The 21,765-nt window shown below is 37.6% G+C and overlaps 1 protein-coding gene across 1 annotated transcript in view; it reads left to right on the top strand.

The window, feature by feature from the left end:
- FCHO2 (FCH domain only 2) overlaps nt 1-21,445 on the top strand; it is a 78,628-nt gene extending 57,183 nt beyond the window's left edge. Inside the window, exons 17-25 of the mRNA XM_009884266.1 lie at nt 5,045-5,148; nt 7,204-7,333; nt 11,575-11,686; nt 12,300-12,455; nt 14,112-14,244; nt 16,918-17,117; nt 18,759-18,823; nt 21,021-21,185; nt 21,423-21,445. Of these exons, the coding sequence (XP_009882568.1) occupies nt 5,045-5,148; nt 7,204-7,333; nt 11,575-11,686; nt 12,300-12,455; nt 14,112-14,244; nt 16,918-17,117; nt 18,759-18,823; nt 21,021-21,185; nt 21,423-21,445 (1,088 nt within the window). The remainder of the gene's footprint in view (nt 1-5,044; nt 5,149-7,203; nt 7,334-11,574; nt 11,687-12,299; nt 12,456-14,111; nt 14,245-16,917; nt 17,118-18,758; nt 18,824-21,020; nt 21,186-21,422) is intronic.
- Nucleotides 21,446-21,765: the final 320 nt, after the last annotated feature.

The following is a 21,765-nucleotide window of genomic DNA, read 5'->3' as shown; positions in this document are numbered from 1 at the left end:
GGTCTTTGGGGGAAAAAAATCACAACAATAGTCAATATTGATTGTTACATTACAAAGGCAGAGAAGGAGATGGAGGCAAAATAGCATGAGTGGGTATGTGTTTTGAAGAGGTTGAGAGCAGAAGATGTTGAGAAACTAGGTCAGAAAACGGAAGGAGAGACTGAAACAAAAACAGATATTACAGCTATATTAGGACCTGCTTACTGAAAGTATTTGTATAAATTATCTATTTTTTATGTTGATTATCTCAGGAGATTTAATGCAGGCTTTACTGTTTACTAACAGTAGCAGATAACGCTGTTTCCATAGCTCTTTTCAGTCTACCTACTGTGTATCCAACCCCTTCTGTCTTAATACAGACTCTTCGACTCCCACATGCCTGAGAAAAGAAGTGTTCACTGTTTCTTTTAACTAGGTATTCATATACCCAAAATGATAGTAGACCTAGCTTCTTTGTTCACAGTCGTGGCTTTCTAGCTGTTTTCCTCTGGGCTTTAACATACAGATTGAAAAACAGTGAGGAAGAGTACATGTATCAATAGGGGAGCCCTGCACAAGTAGCGTTAATTTTTCTTCGCCCTAGTAATGTCCTTTTAGCAGCAGCCAGCATTGCTATGTAACCCTTCAGGTTTTAAGTGGAACTTGTTTTTTCACTACAAATTCATGTTCCTTAAAAGTTACGTTTTTTAACAAATCTAGCTTATGGAAATCACCAGATTATCTCTTCCTTACTTAGGTAACCAGTCAAGATTATTGGCTAGTTGATCCAAATTTGTAACATATTTAAGGATAAATTGTATAGAGATATTTATTACTGGAATATGAAGTGGTGCTTTCTCAAAATAACCTGTTTTGCTAGCTTTGGTCTGGCATTGGGAGTCTGTAGAAGAAGACAGAGGATACTTAATTTGTTGTGCTGGCTGTTGTTCTGTATCCAGTTTTTTATTCCTGCACCTGGATGGGAAGTCAAAGCAGGTTAGGAAATGTTCATACAGAATTGTGGAGAAAGCAGTCCCTGTCTGATAAGTAGCGACAGGTAATTGGGATCTGTAACATTCTCTGTAGCCGTATCTGGGGGGGGCAGTCATCTACGTGAGCCCTCATACCTGAAAGAGGCTTATGCACAGGGCGCTGCATTTCATCAAAATCGGTGGCATATAGCGTCCTGTGGGCCTAAGTCGATTTTGGATACATCACATCTGTGCCTTGGCAAACTTTATCTGCTAAATAACTATTTAAAGAACTGTTGTTCCAGGAGTTAACTAAGATATTTGCACTTGTGAAATGATGTAGAAAGTGAGCGTTCTGAAGTATAACAAATTACTAATGCATTTGGGAAACAAAAGTACTGGCTCAATGTAGGTCATATTGTTGTTTAAGTCAAGTTCTGATGCTTGCTAACCTGCAGCTTAGTTCTAAAGACTTTAAAAAATACACAGCTTTGATCTGATTGTGTTTTCCTTTAAATCAGTGTTTTATCTTCAACTTGAAGGTTAATATAGGTAAACTGATGCTTAAAGCTTTTGAAAATCTCAATCCGAAACTTTAATTAAATAAATTAGTTGTTTTCTAGACAGCATATCTGCATATCATGATGCAGCATGTCCCACAGATTACTTTTTACTGTTAAAACATTTCTTTAGATACTGTTTCATAACTCTGTGTTAATCACTGAACACTTAAAAGTACCATGGTATTTGAGCAGACAGTGGTTTATGCAGCACAGAAGTAAACTTTGGTTATCCATGAATAATCCTGCTTTATTAGAAGTTTAAGATAACTTTGTTATTTTGAACAAACATAACAGACATTTTTTAGCCAGCTATTGATATTGTAAAAATGCTGCTTTTTGTTTATCTTTCTCATTTCTGTCCATATATATTTTTAAAAGTTTTGAACATTTCCACATTGCTTATTGAATAGGATTTATAGTAGTATTTTAAAGCCTTTGAATGATATTTAAAACATATGTAAAAAAGGGAAAGCTATGTTAAAACTCTGTTTATGTGGGCTTAGAGAATGTACTTGTTTGTAGTAAAAGGACCATTGTAGAGAGGACATCTGTACTTTTGATCTGAACTTTTAAACGTGTTGATCTCTTTTTTTGATTCTGTATGTCACTCTGCTGTTGCTCCTAGCTTTGCCAACCTGCAAGATGTTGAGAATTGACTAACCTTGCGTTTTCTGCTTCTGTTGTCATCTACTGCAACAGGCAACAGCCAAGTGCAGGGAATACTTGTGGAAAACTCCTGTTTTCCAGCAGCCTGAAGACTATATAGGATAAGAGAGGAAATAAAATGGGGTGGATGGTGCCTCATGCATGTAGTTAATAACTCACTAGATACCGGTTGATACAGACAGAAGAACATCAAACAGGATCTCATAACTGCATTGTCTTCCTTCATTCACAGGACAGCTGTTTATGTTGGGACTTCCCATTACAAATGTTAAGGGTAAGAGGATAAAAATGTTTGGAAAGAACAGGATAGGATAGGTTTGATTAAGTAACTTCGAAAGAAATGAAAAGCAGAAAGCAATGGAGAGAAAACAAAAATGGAGTAGGACACAAGGAGAAGACAAAGATGAGAGGAAGTTAAACGATGACAGGGAGGAAGTTAGAGGAATACAGGAAGTCATGGCCTTAAGTGGAAAGAAACACAACAAATTACTTTTTGGCTTGCTTACCTAAAAAATGGAAAGTGACATGGTTGGCACTATGAAGTACATGTGATATGTTGCCGGGGTTTTTTTCTTTTTTTTTTGTAAGTGGTGGGATTTTTTAGCCTAGTAGAGCAGTTATTTTTCATGCCAGATAGTAATCCTCATGCAGTGGATATTGAATACTTTTTTGAATATTGAAATTTTTATCTTTTCAGTGTTGGTCCTAGTTTCAATTCTTCCCTTTTCCTTCAGCTACCCTAAAAGAGCACAATAGGAGCTCCTCCTCATCTGCCACTGATTTGCCTGGGTGTAGAGTATCTCAGTCTTTGCTTGGACACCAGACAGATTCTGGGTCTACAAGCCCATCCTCACCAGACTTTACCATTAGCACTTTGTGCAAATCTGGTGTTACAGCAGCACCATCAGAGAGCACCACTCCTTTATCCTGTGTTTCATGGTCTCAGAGTCAGTGGATTTCCTTTGCTGATGAACTTACAATCAGACACACAAGCACAAACAAGGAGCCCCAGAGATTGCATTTTAAAACTGAAAATGCCTGCCTTGCCTCTTCTGCTTTGCTTGGGAATTCTTCCAACAGCTGTGCTTCTGAGGATCAAAGTGACCTTTTCAATAATACTATATGCCATGAACAATTATTCATTGAAGAAACTGGCACTGCTGCTGAAATTTCTTCCGCATCATCTTCAGCACTACTGGACTATAGTCTAGTGTCTTCTTGTGCTCATACAAATAAGGGTATGGCAAGCATGCATTGTGTACTGCTCTTTGCTAATAACTGACTCAAAAAATCAAGCTTTGGACTTATTTTTCTTTTTGTTATTATCGCTCACCTGATGTTAAAATTAACTCATCTTCTTACTTAGAATGTACTAAACTGCTTGTTAGCACCGACTTCCTTAAAAGTTAGGACAATGAAGTAAGTATTCAGATTGAAATAAGAAGAAAAATTAGAATCATTCAGTTAGAGGCGTTGCTTTCCCTTAACTATGCAGAGCTTTGCTTTTCTAGAAGTAAGAGTGTATTTTTGTGGGATGTCAGACAGTGGTGAGATCTCCAAAGATTAAGTGATCAATTTGCAAAAACAATTCCATTCCTAAATGGCTTTGTATATATATTTGCACATTAAATAAAGTTAAATAAATTGGATTTAAAACAATTCCCTTTTAACACCGAGTATTTTGAAGCATGGATGATAACACAGTAATTCTACATACTAAGAGGGCAAAGGAAAAGTGCATCTGAGCAAGTCTGCCATGACTTACTGAATACCTGTGGTACTGCAGCAGACTATTCAGTGCTTAACATGCACTGTCGTCTTGGGGCATAATAAGAATTTTAAAGGAATGACTGATATTTTAGAAGTTAATTTATATGGGGACATTTGAGTTTGCAACTCTTAAGGTGGGTGTGGTCAGTGTTAGCCTAATTTCTTTCTTCTCAAGTCAGTGTTGAAACTCCCATACTTAAAACAACTGCAGACTTACGCTGAATGCCTGAGAAAACTCCATACTTAAAAGTTGCATTTTAAATAGCATCAACTGATTTAATTAAAAAAGAACAAATCCAGAATAATTTGAGGAGATAATATGGTGTGCTGCAATGACATAGTTATATATTTGGATTTCAATCTATTTTGACGTTAATTTTAGATCTGGCGTACTCATTGGATGGCAGCTAACATTTATTTTGAAATACAGCTCTATTTGTTCTATTCAGAAAAGTGACTTTGTAAAAATGGCATTTTTGTACTGCTGCCACAATGTGTTAGTTGTTTCTGGTAGGTTTAGAAGGACATGGGGGCAGTATTTTTTTTCTTTTACTGCTTTTCACTTCTGATGGGTTGGCTAAGGGATAATATGGAGTTAGTGTGTTCTTACAATCCACAGTGTAATTTATCTGTTACGCTGGCATATACTTAGAAGTCAATGGGATTTCAGTGGACAAAATTTAGTGTAAACAGTTATGCCATTGTCAGCCAGGACAAAGTATGAATTTCCACTGAATTTTCCGTTTGTGGTGAGACAAGAAAACTGTCCTATATTCTGAATCCATATAGACTATACACAAAAGGAAACTTGGGTAAAACCATATTTTGCATACAGACTTCCACGAATAGTTGGTATAAACTTATTTGAGAGCAATGAGAAAGCCCATGATGCCATTTTTAGAGTCACTTTTCATGGTATCACATGGCCCAATTTTAAAAGCATTTATGATTAGTGGTAAATCTTATAAAATGGAGCTTGTAAAATAGGAACTTCTAATAGAAACATAACTTCCAGTTATTCTCTTCAAGTGAGTACAAATTTATGTTCAGTCTGACCTTTCTAATATTTATTTCCTTAAATTTGCTTTCTTTCAGCAAGACCCACAACTCCTCTTTCTGTAGGCACCATTGTACCTCCTCCAAGGCCTGCTTCAAGACCAAAGCTGTCTACTGGGAAACTTAGTGGGATTAATGAAATAGTATGTATTGATTAGGGTTTTTTTAATTCTCTGGTGCAACTTGATTTCAGATATACCATTCATTTACACTACTACAGTGGAGTTACATCCCAGCCAATGTTCAAGGAATCACATCAGCATATTTTCACTGTTGCCAGATAGGCATGGAAGTTGTTCATGGTAACTATATTCCTATAACAGAATAATTCTTAACAGAACTACAAAGGTCCAAAACATAATTTTTGCATCGGCTGAAAGTTTTTAATTGAACAAATCAATAACTTGATGACAAAAGGATAGCATGTGTATGAGATTTAAGTTTTCAAAATGTGAAATGCTAGTGAAGTTATTAACAAAGCTCTGCCAATTTAGGGACATCACCAAAGTTTTGGGGAATGAATAGTATTAAGTAGCTCTTTATCAATCATGTGTTGACACAAGCAGCCCTGCTGTGACTTCTCCCCGCCCTTGGTGCTTGTTGATGGAGAAGGGGGTGGCGGATTGCAGCCGCTGCCCATCCGCATAGTGACAGGTTGCATGGTGCCTGCATCTCTGCTCACTGGCTGCAGTGCAGGTCCACCTGCCGGTAGGGAATGTGGCAAAGAATGCAAATTCCCAGACAGCATATCAGACCAAGCCATGCTTGATCTCCCCTGTGAATATTAGGATTCTTTGGGTTTCATTTGACTTACTAGAAAAAGGTTACAGTGGTAAGATCCTCTTACCATCTTTCAAAGTAGCAAGATAGTTTCACCATATTCTTCTTATGAACAAAATTCTGGTCTTATGCTTTGACAAAACTGAAACTTTTTTAAACTGTTTTGCATTTCTATAAGAAAATAATAAGGTCAGAATAGGGTTCATTTTGAGATTCTTTCTCAATCCGATATAAAATTGTAGTAATTTCTCTAAGACCAAGGAATCTGTTTCTCATGTCATCATAATTAAAGAGAAGAATTTAGCTGGTACTGTTCTGGTATAAAGTGTGATTCTGCACAAAGCTACATCCATCTTACACTGCTATTTTAGAAATCGGCTGTTATCTGGATACAAGTGGAAGATGGTCAGTTGTCTTCATTATATATAGATACCTTTTACAATTCCCGTAGTTTGTATAAAAGCCACATACCTGGCAACAGCTCCGATACGACCAAAATTTTAATTAAAAAAAAAAGTTACCCAGCCAAAATAGATGCTTCAGGGGGTCCAGTATCTTTAGATAGGTTGATCCCAAAATTATCTTTAGTTAGTTTAATATCTTAACAGTTAAGTGAGTCATAAAACCATCCAGAGATTTAGGATGGAAGGGACTTTTGAAGATCTCTAGGCCAACCTCCTGCTCAAAGAAGGGCCAACTTCAAAATTGCATCAGGTTGCTCAGAGACATGCTGAGTTTTGAAAATCTCCAGAGAGGGAGATCTTACAATCTCTTTGGGCAGCCTGTCCCAGCATTTAACCACAAGGTTACAAGAAGGAACTTTTTCCCTAAGTTCAGATGAAATTTGCTTTGCTGTAGATCTTGCATCCCTGAGAAGAGCCTGAATTCACCTTCTTTGTACCCCTTTTTAGCTAATAAAAGACTTAATAGATCCCTCATTAGGCTTCTGTTCTCCGGGCTGAACAAACCCAGGTCCTTCAGCCTGTCCCTCTCTCTCATGTACTCCAGTCCCAACTATTTTAGTTGTCCTCTGCTGGACTCTTTGTTACTAGCTGTTCTTTAGCTCTGTAAATCCACATTTGCTGCACACATACACAAGGCTGTAGGCTTAGGTTCTGCTCCTGTGTTATAGCAAAGTTCTTGACAGGCTGCTACATAATCAAATATATTAGACTTAGCTCCCCAGGCAAAAAATTAATAATGATGATTTATGAAATAATGGCATTGATTCCAATGGAAAAATGTGGGTTCTCTGTTTTACACAAAAAAATAGGGTAGATAAAACATTAAATGAACTATGTTGAGAAACACTATGAAACTGATTTGGGCATGAAATGAAGAACTCTTCTATTTACAGTCTTCTTTTTCATCTCTGTAAAACCACTTTGTGTAATACTCTTGTAATCTCATTTTTTCAGCCTAGGCCATTCAGCCCTCCGTTGACCTCCAACTCAAGCCCACCTCCTGCAGCTCCTTTGGCACGTGCAGAGAGCATTTCCTCAATATCCTCTTCTGCTTCCCTGAGTGCAGCAAACACACCTACAGTTGGTAAGTTAAATTAACCATTTTAACTGACTTTAGAAATAGCATAACTCTGCAACTAGGTTCCACCTGTTAGGAAAACTATTTGTTGCAGTTAATTGTTCCGTATGTGAGTCCAGTCTAGGTATTTCAAACATCCTTTGCAATACCTGCTTCTACATGACAGTGAGAGACAGGACAGTGGATTTCATTAGATTAGACCGTAGACCCAATTATGGTGTGTTCTTTAGGGAAATATTTTTCAAAATTAATATTCCATAAATTTTTATTTGGTATGCTTGTATATCTATTCATCAAGCACAATGTGTTATGTATTTGTTCAGAAGATGTTATTGTAAAGGTGCAGAGATATTTTGGGATACTGATAAATTTGAATGAATATCGATGTTCACAAAATTGAGTTCTTTTATGTTTCTTCATTTTGTTTGTTTTCCTGTAATTGCAGTTTCCAAAAAAATGAAACTAATGCATCTTTTTTCTGCAAGTTAGTGAAGTATATAAGCTAAACAGAGGTGTTTAGTAAAAGCAAAACAAACAAGCAAACAAAAAAAGATGAAGATAAAAAGTGAATTAGTCTTCATGTGTTGCCACTAATTTCAGAAGGTTTTCTCATGTTTTTAAAGGAAAGTCCTTCAGCTTTGATATTTGGTTATTACAAATGAAAAGGAGACTTACTTGGGGGGAGGTTGGCTTTTTTCTTTTTTTTTTTAAAGACACTTAAACTTGTTTCTTTAGCAGAATTCAAGTATTTCATTCCTGAATTATTACCACTTTAGTCCCAAGTTAAATCAGATTCTTGAGTAAACACTCAGTTATCTGTGAATGTTACTGATGCCAAGGATTCCTTGCCCAAGCTCAGCAGCTCAGGAGAGCATCTGCACAGCTTCTAGTGGGAGTTCTGCACGGAAAGCAGTGCAGCTGTTTCCACCCTAAGCAGGACCAAAGCTAGTCAGGTCCGCTCAGCCTTAGCTGCTACAGTTCAGTGTTCACCAGTTCCCAAAATGCTGAGAAGCGTCACAAAAAGGTAACTAATATTTTGGTTGCCAAAGTCCATCCAGGCTCACATCCTCAGGCCTCAGCACTGGTGCCAAGGAACCAAAAGTTGGTGGCAGCAGCATCAATAGCCCCAGCTCTGAGTGTGGGTGGTGTTGGAGACAGTGACAGAGTGAAGTCATGAGGTGAGGGAGGAGGTAAGGAGGAGTGTGCCGACACCGAGGTTTGACATGGTTATTAGCCTGGCCTAGCAAAAATAAAGAAGGCCAGTTCCGTCTGCACTGACTGGATGAATTAAATAGTCCTGGAGAGCTGGGAAGGACAGTGCGGACAACTGAATGACTTCGGGACATGAGGATATACTCTGCACTACTGTCTGTATTCTTTTGGCTTTTGCACAATCCAGTGTTTCCCTTACCCCATTTGTTCCAAATAATGGAGAGTTGACTCTAATTATCTTTTTTCAAGCAAATTTCAAGGCATGCATAATTGAATGTTTCTTTTATGCTTTAGCCTTATTTTAATTAGCGACATTTTTATGTATATTAAATTTTTAACATGTCTTTTTGCTTGAAATATTTTGTTTTCTTGCAACGTTTTGTTTCATTTAAATGTAATAGAGGATGATCTTTTGATTGAAAATCTTCCTACAATTGAAAAGCTTTGTGAGACACCACCAGGTATTGTACTCAAAGCAGATTTACATGTTAACTAATCAACCTAATAGACTACACCTAATAAAACTGTATTTCTTTTGAAACAAGTTCCACCTATTTCTAGTATCTGGCAGATACACGTAGCTTTAAAAGTCGACTGCTTAACAAGTTATATGTTGCTGAAGTCACCAAAACTTCATATAACTGCTTTTATATAACGTAATCTTCTGTCTATCTGACCCAGCCCCAAACAAGCTGAGACTTGGTCATGCTTCTTCGGTTTGTCACTACTACTTTCTTTCCAGTAAAATGAATACATTTTTACTTTGACAATCCTTATTCTCATAAGACAACTAGCTAAAAATGTGGCTATATTTACATATAATACAAATCTTTGAAGATACACATAATAAAGGTAATCTGTTTTTAAAATTAATTTTATTTCTGTGACAGCCGTTTAGCCAATATTAAAATTGTCTGAATCCTTCTTCCTAAAGTGAACTAGAACCATTCAATCAGGTTTATTTATTTGCCCTTTTTGATGACCAGTGATGCAGTCTTTCATTCTGCAGTTTGGCAACCTCCTTGAGTGTGTCAGTGCAACTGTTTGTATGGTTGTGTCAGAGCTCGGGGGCTGTTAATGACAGTCGGGGCTGAGGCAGGTGACGGGGCATCAAAACCAGCTTTGCTGTCACTGACGAAGGTGTTAGAACTGGAGCCTCGAGCTGGGCTGCAGCCTCAGGTGCAGCTCTGTGACATCCCCTCCCTTTGAGAGCTCGCAGCAGGCGTGCAAGGCCCTGAAGTTGGGTATCAATGCACTGCATTGTGTTTTCAGCAGCAAGACAACAAAACGGTGACTTCCAGAGTGAGGTTAAGCAGTTATGTTTATTTCAATTTATTGGTTTTTAGTAGAATGCATAGATTTTTATGAATCAAAGGGTGACAAAAAGGGAAGGCAGAGCAAATAAGAGAGAAGCTATCTCATTTGTTGTCCCTCAAATACATCTCAAGCAAATGTACATACATATATTCATACGTACATTTGCTTTGGTGTTCCCCCCAAAAAGTTAAAATAGTGTTATTATTCCTAATCAATTCCACTCTTCACTCAAGAAATCAGTATTTCTCTTTTACCAATAGGAATATTATTTATATACCTGCATTACTCTGCATGATTTTCAAATATCAATAGAAAAAATATACACAAGGCCATTATAAGTAAAATATTTAAAAATCATTTATACATCTGTAAACAATTTAGCCTAATTAATACAGGGTAACCTGCAATTGTTTGTTGTTTCTTAGTAAACTGGGGGAAAAAGACCGTAGAACACCCCATCAACTGTAGTGCCACATCCATTGAGTGCATATTTTGGCTTTGGTGGAGAATACTTCTGGAGTTCAGTATTACACCAAACAGAATTTCTGGTTGTTGATAATTCATTATTTTACTGCACATTTGCTTCTTGAAATCATGATTTCTGCATTCCTGAGACTACTGAGAATCACAGATTTTATTGGTAGTTTTCAGGGAGAGAAAGAAAACCTTGGAAACATGACCCATGTATTCTCTGAAAGAAAAAAAACCCACAAGCTACTGTTCACATTGAAAAGATAAATAGATCAGTATTTTGTAGCCAGTATAATAATATTTCGTTCATCTAAGAATTTTCGGTTTTGAACACTTGTTACTAGAGTATCGCTTTTGACCTAAGGAGGGCTAGATGTTGCACTAAGATATTTTTCATGGTGCTGAGAAGTATTCTGAACATTTTACTGCCTTAGGCAAGAAATTGTCGTGGAGAGGGACGTATGAGGTAGCAGAATTAGACCAAATCCTCTCTTTTACTCTCTTGTTGTTACTACTTCTTTCACTTATCTCTGAATTTAAGGTCTAATATATTATATAGATATATATAAGATATTAGACCTTCTGTGAAGAACAAGGTGCCACCTTCCTTTTTGCTTCTGAACGACCTCAGAAGGCACAGCATCTGCCTTGTGATGCACAGGATCTGTGTTGGCACAGGCATCTGTGAAGGCTTCTCCAACAATTTCTGCTTGGGAATTACAATCTTTTTTGGCTGAAATAGTTAAAAGAATGTTCCAACGCTTCATTTACATGGGGTAATATTAATGTATTTACATTTAAGTTCATGCATATTGTAATTGAATTCTTTGCATTTCTGTGACCATTTTATCATACTTTTTTCCATACAATAAGCATACAGTAGGGATTATTTTTTTTAAGTATCTTGGTCAATGTCTAATTTCCTTTGGATCTGATGACTTCACTTTCATCAGTAGCCATTTTAATGCAGTGTTCCTCTGTCTCATATGTATTTCCTTGTGTCTGTCCATTTCCATAATGTCGTACTGATAGTCCTGTTCTCTTAGGCTGCTAAGCAGTGTTTTGATGGTGCGAATGTACTGTACTACGTTCATGTTTTTCTACACGCTTTTCAAGTAACACTTCAGATGCTACTGTGACCTTGATGGGTGGTAACCTCTTCGTGAAAATTACAGATGTAGTCAACCATTCTGAAATCTATTGCTACGCTTTTTGAAAATTAAACCTCTACACTGTATGTATTCTAGGTGTTTCACGTGGTCCCAGCCCTGTCAGCCTTGGAAACCAGGACACCTTGCCTGTTGCAGTAGCCCTTACTGAATCTGTTAACGCCTACTTTAAAGGAGCAGATCCCACAAAGTTAGTTAAATAGTGAATTGTTCTGAATGTAATAAGTTACAATAAAATACACTGGTTTTACTTCTATTACTTGGGGGGAAAATGTATATACATTAAAGGAAGGATTCAAAGGGTTTTTTTCCCTAGTGTAAGTGACAACAGTGGCTTATTGCTTTATTGGCTTGCATCCCGCTAGGAGTTCATATATCCCTGCTTTACAAAAATGTGTTCAATGAGAACACTGAAAATTATAAGGGTTTTTATCATAGTCAGGTAGGTGCTACATGTAAATTTGGGCAGTTAAAAGCACCTCATTCCATCTGCCACATCCCTTGCTATGCTACTTAGGACTTGCCTAAGCATAGTTGTGCCATGTTTTCAAAGCCTGAAAAGTATCCACCAAGACTACTGTATGCTTAACCAGCTCAACTTTTTTCTTTACGTATTTCATCTGACTTCCAAGTTGGAAGTGATAGTACATTGTCACAGTGCCACATTACCCTCATTTGAGATTGATTTTCTGTTTTTAATTCAGTTCATCAGATTGTAAAAGTACAGCGATTGCTTTAAAATGAGTATTAAAAGTAGGCTCTTAATTAGCTGCAATAATACTGATGTTTTCATTCTCTTCTAGATGTATTGTGAAGATTACTGGTGATATGACAGTATCATTCCCAAGTGGGATTATTAAATTCTTTACCAGCAACCCATCTCCAGCTGTGCTCTGCCTTAGGGTAAAAAACACAAGCAAACTAGAGCAGATTCTTCCAAATGCACAACTTGTATACAGGTTTTGTATTTTTTTTAATATCATAGTAAACTACGTGATTTGTAAAATGTGAGGTTTCATATATGTAAATCAGAATTCTCTACAGTCTAGTTGATTTGCTTATACATCATTTAATTTCCTGAATTAATCTTGTTCAAGTCAGTTCTCTCCACTGCCAACATTAAAAATGTCACTGATTACTGGACTTGAAACTTGTTCTAAGTATAACAGGAGCCATAAAACATAGTTTGTAAATGTCGCTGTGTTTTTACATGCATTTTGTAAATTATTTCTTTGTACTGTAGTAACAGTGGTAAGATTAAATGATGAAACAGTAGCCTTAAATGGAAAGCAAGTAGTTGGAGCTACTCCTAATCTCATTTGTCACTTACTACTGTATTTTTAAGCTATATCATTTCTACAATAGATCAGATCCATTACATAACTGTATCTGTCAGATGTGTAGCAGCATGCTTGGGAGAATACTTTAAAAAAAAGGCTGCTGTTTGAGTAGGAAAATCGTTGACATCACAGTACTTGGGAGATCTTAAAAAAAAAACCAAACAGACAATTACAAAAGCTGCAAATATTTAACAGAGATCTATTTCATCTATTGGATAAATTATTTGAAAGTGAGTTAAATGCTTTTAAATGCTACATTTTTTAAATTACTGAAATAAGGAAAGAATCAAACCATATGCATCCATCTTTTGTATTTAATTGAATTTCGATCATTCGTACTTAATGTAATGAATGATTCATACGAAATTAAATAATTTTTTGACATGCCAGTTAATAACTGAAATGTTAGCAGAGCTGTATCTGACAGAGTTAATTATACTGAAAAAGTATATTTTGAAAAAAAGTGAAACTGTCTAGTATTCTTGTCAGAGTGCTGTAACACTTCACCTCTAATTAGAAAAGATGCATGTAATGGATATTTACGAATTTAAACCCATATGGTAATAACTTGACTTTTCATCACATACTGCAAAGGATATAATTTTCTTGGTATTTACAGAGATTAAAGTTTTTAATGAGAGTGATATTTGTGGTGATGTCAGAATTTCTGATTTGAATTGCACTTGGTTGTGGAGCAGCAGAAAGATTTTACTACTGGTTTCATTTTTTTAAATTGTGGAAGGCCTCTGTAGTGAAAAGTAAGCGTTTATCTATATATTTTACTGAAAATGGAAAAATGCATTATTTGCAAATACAGTAACACATACAGCACCAATCTTAATTCAGTGCATTAGTGAAGCTATGTCATAACCAAAGCTAATTATGATTTTAGGATTTATTCCGAATTGGGTAACATTCCTTTTCAAACACCACTTTCATCTTTACCTCCCACATACCCTCACAACACCTAATTGTACTAAAATTGTGGTTTATTAAATGCAAAATCCGAATTCAGCATTACCTCTATCTTGTGATGCAGATCATCAGTGGAGGCAACTCACTGCTCAACAACCAGGAAAGAGAATTTTTGCCAGATACAACAAGCAGTTATTTGCCTTAATATTTAGGAAGGTACAATTGCGTGTTATAAAGCATTAGAACAAATTCTTGCTTGAAATAGTGAAGAAGGAGAAAGATCTGATCTCAATTTTTAGACATCCAAAATAATAAAAGTTAGTGTTGCCTTCTGACTCCTGCTTTTGTTTTTCTTTCTAGTGATCAGTCACAAAGTGACTCCAGTACTAAGGATTTTTGGATGAACATGCAAGCTATAACTGTCTACCTCAAGAAATTATCAGAACAGAATCCATCTGCATCCTATTACAATGTGGATGTTTTAAAGTATCAGGTAAACACTTTATTCCCTTTGGAATTTTTTGAGGAACTCTGGCAGACTTCATAACTACACAGAAATTAGAAGAATTGTTCTTTGCCTGCTAGCATGCAGATGAACTGTCATAGCTCATATAGACCAATTCTGCGTTTGTTTGCAATGCACAGGCTCTGCCCAGGCTTAGTCCGTTCCTAGTATGCTTCATGTCATTCCCTTGGATTCATGACCTGTTTCAGCTTGCTCACACTTCACTCCAGTTCATGTGTGCAAGCTTCAAACACTGCTTCTGTAGGTATTTGTTAGCAAAGCCAAATTTTCCTTGAATTTAGGGGGCTTGGTGGGGGTTTGTTTGAGTTTGTAGTTGTGCTGTCTTTGATTTTGTAATTGTGTAAGTTTTGGATGCTGTAGCTGATGAATTATAATATATAAGAACGTATGACATTCTCACCTCTCACAATATAATGGAACATCTCATCCTGGACACCATTACAGGCACACAAAGGACAGGAAGGTGATGAGGAGCAGTCAGCATGGATTTACCAAGGGAAAGTCATGCTTGACCAACTTGAAAAACTTCTATGATGACATGACTGGCTTGGTGGATGAGGGGAGAGCAGTGTATATTGCCTATTTAGACTTCAGGAAGGCTTTTGACACTATCTCCTATAGCATCGTCATAGAGAAGCTGGCAAAGTACAGGCTGGATGAGCAGACATTGCGGTGGATTGAAAACTGGCTGAATGGCCAGGCCCAGAGGATGGTGGTCAGTGGCATGAAGTCTAGTTGGAGGCCAGTAACTAGCAGTACAGATCAGGGGTCGGTACCAAGTTTACAGTCCTGTTTAGCATCTTCATTAATGATCTGAATGGTGGGGCAGAGTATATGCTCAGCAAGTTTGCTGATGACACTGAACTGGGAGGACCCTCTGGATACACCAGCAGGTCATTCTGCCCTCCAGAGAGACCTCGACAGGCTGGAGAAATGGGCTGACAGGAAACTTATGAAGTTCAAAATGGGGAAGTGCACCTGGGGAGGAAAAACACCATGCACTAATATATGCAGGGGGCCACCCAGCTGGAAATCAGCTTAGCACAAAAGGACCTGGAGGTCCTGGAGCACACCGTGTTGAACATGAGCTAACAATGCACTCTTGCTGCAAAGGCAGCAAATGGTCTCCTGGGCTGTATTAGGCCAAGTATTGCTAGTAGGTCAAGGGAGTTGCCACCCGCTACTCAGCACTGGTGAGGCCATGCCTCAAGTACTCTGTCCAGTTCTCAGTTGTCCATTGCAAGAGCGACATGGACCACAAAGATGATGATGGATCTGGAGCATCTCTCCCATGAGTAAAGGCTGAGAGAGCTGGGACTGTTCAGCCTGGAGAGAGGAAGGCTCAGGGGGGATTTTACCAATGAAGGGAGACTGTAAAAAGAATGGAGCCAGGCTCTTTCCAGTGGTGCCCAGTAACAGGACCAGAGGCAATGGGCACCATCTAAAACACAGAAGGTTCCCTCTAAACATTAGGAAACAGCTTTTTCCTGTGAGGGTGACTGAGCAGTGGAACAGTTTGCCCAGATGGGTGATAGAGTCTCCATCCCTGGAGATACTCAAAAGCCATCTGGACGTGGTTCTGGGCAACTGGCTCGAGGTAGCCCTGTTCAAGCAGGGGAGTTGGACCACATGACCTCCGGAGGTCCCTTCCAACCTCAACTATTCTATGAATCTGTGAGAAGATGTTCTGGCTGTCAATTAAAAATCTTGATGAAAACTCAAGACAGACTCACCTCAAAGGGAGAACAGGGATTTACTAGGCCTGCATTGAAATGGTTGAACATGTGAGACAACTGTCTACATCAAAACACAAAGGAACCAGTCAGTCTAGCTATTAACACCGGTGTAGTTTCCATATCCTCCCAATATAGTTTAAAATCTTGGCATACTGAATCTATAAAAAGCACGTTAGGTACACAGAATTCCTGAGAAATACAGAAGGAACAAAACATTTCTTTGGATTGCAGAAATGAGTAACATGGAAGAATGGTATCTATTAAGGGACTTGACTGTTGGGGAGAAATGAGGCATTGGCATACAGAAGCACTGGCAGATAGAAGAGGTTCTGGGCTGCCAAGGAAAGGCAAGAGAGGGCACGAGGACACAGAAGGTTCCTCAAGTAGACTAGGAAGGTGGTAGCAGAAGCTCAGTTACAGAAGCAGCAGTATCCAGCCCTCCTGCAGTGGGAATATAATGCTTGGAATAGGTAAGAACTATTTTGCTGGCTGCCTGTCCCATAATCACAGGTATTGCCCTCTGCTGCTGGCTGCTTGGGCAGCTGAACTGGTATGGCACACAGCTGCTAAGGATGAAGTCATTTTGCTGCAAGCATGCTTCTTGTGTGAGGCAGAACACAAGACTAAAACAAAACTATTTTGACTTATAAAAGCCAGAACAGGAAGAAGCCTCATGGGCCAGAGGAATTTAAATCTTTTTTTAAAATTAATTTAAAATTAAAATAACAGAAAATACTTTAGGCTGCAACAGTCTTCAGAATTCTGTGATTAAGGACTCAGAGGTCAATTGTTCTCTTGATCTTTTGTCAGGATTTAGAATTATATTTGTTACCATCATTCCCTAATTCTGCCCAAAAGGGGAATATTTTTATTAAGCTGCTTTCAATGGTTTATTCTTTTACAGGTATCTTCAAATGGCATCCAGTCTTCTCCCTTGAATCTTGCAACTTACTGGAAATGTAATGCTAGCACTACTGATGTGAGAGTGGATTATAAGTACAATCCAGAGTCTATGAATGTGCCTAGTATGCTGTCTAATGTCCAGGTTATGGTACCAGTCGACGGAGGAGTAACAAATATGCAATCGCTTCCACCTGCAAAATGGTAATGTTAATACTTTTCTTTCTATTATTTCAGATTCATGTCAGTGTATTCATTAGTGTCATAGTCTGTAAAATGTCTCTGGAAGAAACAGCTAATTTTTTTTTGCCTTGATAAAATGTGTAGTATCAGATGCTTAGAAAGAGATCATGTGCAGCCAATTCACATAAACTAAAATGAGACAATATGTATCTATTCCAACTGTGTAATAATACAAGCCTTTATGATATTTCCAATGTTTGCTTTCTTTTGGCCAATGGACAGGATAGACATTTTTAATACAGTGATTTGAACCCAAAATCTCTTAACGGTCAAAAAATATTTTTTGTGTGTATAAATAATCCATATATATATATGGATTATATAGAGAGAGTAGAAGAAATACAGTACTTAAAAAGATTTCTTGATTGTTCTAGCTTAAAAATTAGCTTCTAATTGAAATGGTCTTAAAACAAATCTCAGTAACTGAGGAGCTCTTCATAAGCCAGGTATCATTGTCTCTCACTTCAAGCGTCATGCAGATTATTATCTGACTAGCAGCTACCAGCCACCACCTTCTAAGCCTGCGTTTACTGGAGCACTTGAAAGTGCGACACAGATCTCGGGTACTTGTGTTTCTACAAGTCTGTGAAAACAAGCAAAGGGTAGTGGGATTAGGCAGAGTAGTACATCCCTAATGCAAAAGGTAAGCAGAATTCAACCACTGTGCCTGTGGTTTGGCAGCATGTGGGTACTTGCCCAGCTATTAACGTAATTCCTGAACTGTTTATTTCCCAGAGGGTCTATTTAATATGAAGAAGGCAAAGAACACCAAGTTGAAGGAAATTTTTAGCCTGGAAAGCTGACAAAAAAAAAAAAATACAGTCATGTCCCAAGCAGCTCTATTACTTGTGTTATGCTACCTGTTTGGTCTAGTGGATTGGGTGGTGCGTTTTTGTTTTTTTTAAAAATAAATGTTTTATAACTTGACCTCCTGCAAGTAACCCATCTGTGCTACTTGTGTAAGCATTTCGCTCCTGCTACACCAAAGCCAAAAGCAATTTCAAACCTATCAGCACTTCTTGCCGCTCACAGCTTTAAGTTGTTGACTTTGCTGGAACTGCTGCAAAGTGCTCCAGGAGCACTGTCAGCTCAGAGACTCTGGTGCTTGGTGCCCTTTTCTGCCCCTTTGCAGCATCAGAAGTTAGCTTAAGCTCTGCGTCACTAACGCCAACTAGTTTTACTAGCATAGAAGTGGAATAAAATACATGGTGTGAGGAGTCTGACATAGGGGAAAGCGATCAACATAGCTCTCTCATACCATCATCATGAAGCATAAAGACATGGCTTTCAAACTGCTTCCAGGGCATTTGGCCCCTTGAGGCTGCAGAGGGGGTTGTGTTGTGGAGCCAGAGCTGGGGCATAGGACAGTGTTAACTGTATGTAAAGGCGGTGTGTACTTCTGAGCTCTGCTGCTCTGGGGCAATGCAGACACACTCTTCTCTTTGCCTGGTTGCTTTGTATAGTGTTCTACAAGCTTACCTTAAAATTAGCAAGTGTTTTTATAAACCTCCATTTAGAGATGTCTGTAACATACCAGTGTAAATGTAGGGGAAACAATATGCCAAAACTGGTGCTATTAACTAACCTCCCATTCTCTTACAGGAATGCAGACCAGATGAAAGCCTATTGGAAAATATCTAGCATTTCAGAGAAGTCTGAGAATGGAGGCAAGTGGCACTTTTTTGTTTTGTTTTCTTGTACAGAAAAATAGTAACAGCAAAAAGGTAATCATTTTAGCCTTTATGCACTCGTGCCTGTTTACACGTCCTCTCATGCTGTATCCTGTTTACCAGTTCACCTCTTCTCAATTATATTTCCTTCTGAGAGATTCCATTAACAGTGTGATGTCAAAATATAAATTTATTAATTAGCTATAAAAGGAAAAATAGTGAAGCCCCCTGAAAGCAGTCAGTAGCTCTAAAACAGAGTTTAGACTGGGTAGGAAATTATTACATCAATGCTATTGGAAATGAGCAGTTATTCAAAGGAAAACATGTTTACTATCTGTGTCTTTCCACACACTGACAATTGAAATAAAGTAGAAATGGATAACGGGAAGCATTGGGGGAAGAAAAAACCAAAAAGATCCAAAAAGTCCTGTGCTGAGATAGACTTAAGAATAGATGATTCCTGACCAACACTTTGAGGGTCTTTGTTCTCACCATATACAACTCCAGGAAAAAAAATCAATCTGGGCACATCTCCTCAGAGTGTAATTTCTATAGCATTTTGTTAGGTACCAATAGTTGTCCTCTGCACAGCTGCCTTTCCCTGAGGTCCAGGTGATGTCATGGCCCTTGCAGCCTCTGCAGGTGCAACAATTTCTGAAGCAGAAAAACAGGAGCCAAAGGGAGGCATCTCATCCTCAAGGCCTCTGTGGAGAAATGAACTTGTGGAGCAGAGGAAAGGCCTTTAGCCTTGTTAAGAATTTAGTGAAGGGCATTATGAAAGCACAGATTTGCTTGTAAATATGACTGGTTTCATACAGAAACTACAAGCCTGTAAAGGGAAAACCTCTTCTGTTCCTGCAAAGGCAGCAAAGTTGTCATTCAACCAAAATCAGAGAGAATCTGCTTCTGCTATGTTCCCTTCTCTTCTGAACATCCTTCTTCCCCTTTTCTTGGAGTGTAAACACAGAGTGCTCACAATTCATTGTGTAATGGGAAGTAATACTATGCTGGTCTTACACTTATAGAATCAAAGGGAGAAGTTGCACAAGCACTGCTAATGTTTTAAAGGCTTCTTTATTTTGGTCTACAGGGTGGTAAAATGTTTTGGTTTTTCTTACGGTCCAGCATATTAAGTGAGCTGTCAATTGCAGACAGAAAACACAGAACAAACTTTCAAAGCGCTTGAATATATGAATTTCCATACTTAGAGTGGAAAGAAGTTACAATTTACCCAAACTATGACAGATCTACTGAAGAAATGAAATGGACCTTCAGCCAAATTTATTAAGAATAAGCCATTGCATAAAACAATTTCATGTATTAATTCCCATTTTTACCCTAGTAACATTTCAGTTACTAACTTTCCTTGTCATTTAGCAGTTCCTATTGACTAGGCATAGCAAGTTGTTTTAAAGAAGTAAAAATACTTGACTTTCATTGTTCCATTACTTAAATCTTATTTTTCCCACCATATTTTTTAAGAAGAAAAAAAGACTTGTTTAAGAACTGGAAAAAGAGACTAGTAACAATGTTGTGGGTTTTATAAATGCCTTGCATTGACTACAGAAATGTACTTACAGTAATTTTGAACAGTTATTGCCTTATAATAGCATCAAAGTGATGACACTTCACCACTGTCTCTGAAAAATCAAATGAAATTTGTGGGGGAAAGTATTTACTCAGCCTTTATCTTTATTAGAAAAATAAGAATTTCTTTCCTCTGGGTGCATTACTGTATAGCTGCATTTATTGCAATGGTTTTGTTCACGTGTCACAATCCAGACAGATTGTGACAACATTTAAATATTCTGATGTACTTTCAAATCTGCTAATGAAAAGCAGTACATATGAGATAGCTGGTATTAAGTACTTACAGACCAGCAAGCGTAAAAGATTATTATAGGGACCAATCAGATGTTTCAAGAGATTACCAGGCTGTCCAATACACGCATTCTGTATAATCTTGCAGAATGTGTAAAATTTCTCTTTAAATCACTCACTAGTCATTGCCTTAAACAGAGTATTGGAAAAAACAGACTTGTAATCTCATCTCTCTTGAAAATTGATGTAGGACTGCCACTACCAATAGATCTCAAAGGTCACCATGTTAGTTTCACTTCTTACTACTACAAATTTTGGAAGACCATCTTGTTCTTGCAAAACAACCAGCTTTTCAGTTTTGTTATTTTTATAGGTTCTGGATCCCTCAGGGCAAAATTTGAGCTTTCAGAAGGACCCAGTAAACCAGCAACACTCGCAGTGCAATTCATTAGTGAAGGAAGCACCCTTTCAGGAGTAGATGTAGAGCTGGTTGGCACTGGCTATCGGCTCTCCCTCCTTAAGAAGAGATTTGCCACTGGTAAGACACTGACATGCTTATATATTCCAATTAATATTATATACTCTATAGTGTTAAATTATAAAGTATGAAATTGTTGAAGAAGTTATGCTTAAATAGTTGCTTTTCATTAAAACATGGCTGAAAACTGTTTCACAGGGATTTTGTTTTTCCATAGTTACTCAAACTGCTGCAGGAAAATAATGACAAGATCTGTTTTATATACTGACTGCAAAAAACCTACCTTTTATTTTTCAGGACGGTATATGGCAGACTGCTGATGTACCTGTGAAAGTCATTCGATCAAAGGAGTGCAAGAAGCTCGCTCTGCCCTCTCTACTTTTCAAACACTATTTTAACATGCATTAATTTTTTAAAAATGTTGACCTACTTTGAGGCTGAACTACAGAACAGAAAATGCACTTTTAAAAGTCATTTTGCAAACTTTCATTACTTTATAATAGCACTGAAGTTAACTTCAATACTGTCTGTAAATGATCATCTGCAATATTTGGAAAAATTTGTTGAAATTTTAGTAAGTTTGTATAGATGAAGTCAAAATAATAATCAATAGTTGTAATGAAAGTAGGAAATTGTATGT

This window comes from Charadrius vociferus, unplaced genomic scaffold (assembly GCF_000708025.1).
Source record: "Charadrius vociferus isolate BGI_N301 unplaced genomic scaffold, ASM70802v2 scaffold183, whole genome shotgun sequence".
NCBI classification, from domain to species: Eukaryota; Metazoa; Chordata; class Aves; order Charadriiformes; family Charadriidae; genus Charadrius; species Charadrius vociferus.
Note: the sequence above shows the minus strand (reverse complement) of the source record. Positions and strands in the feature narration are given on the sequence as shown.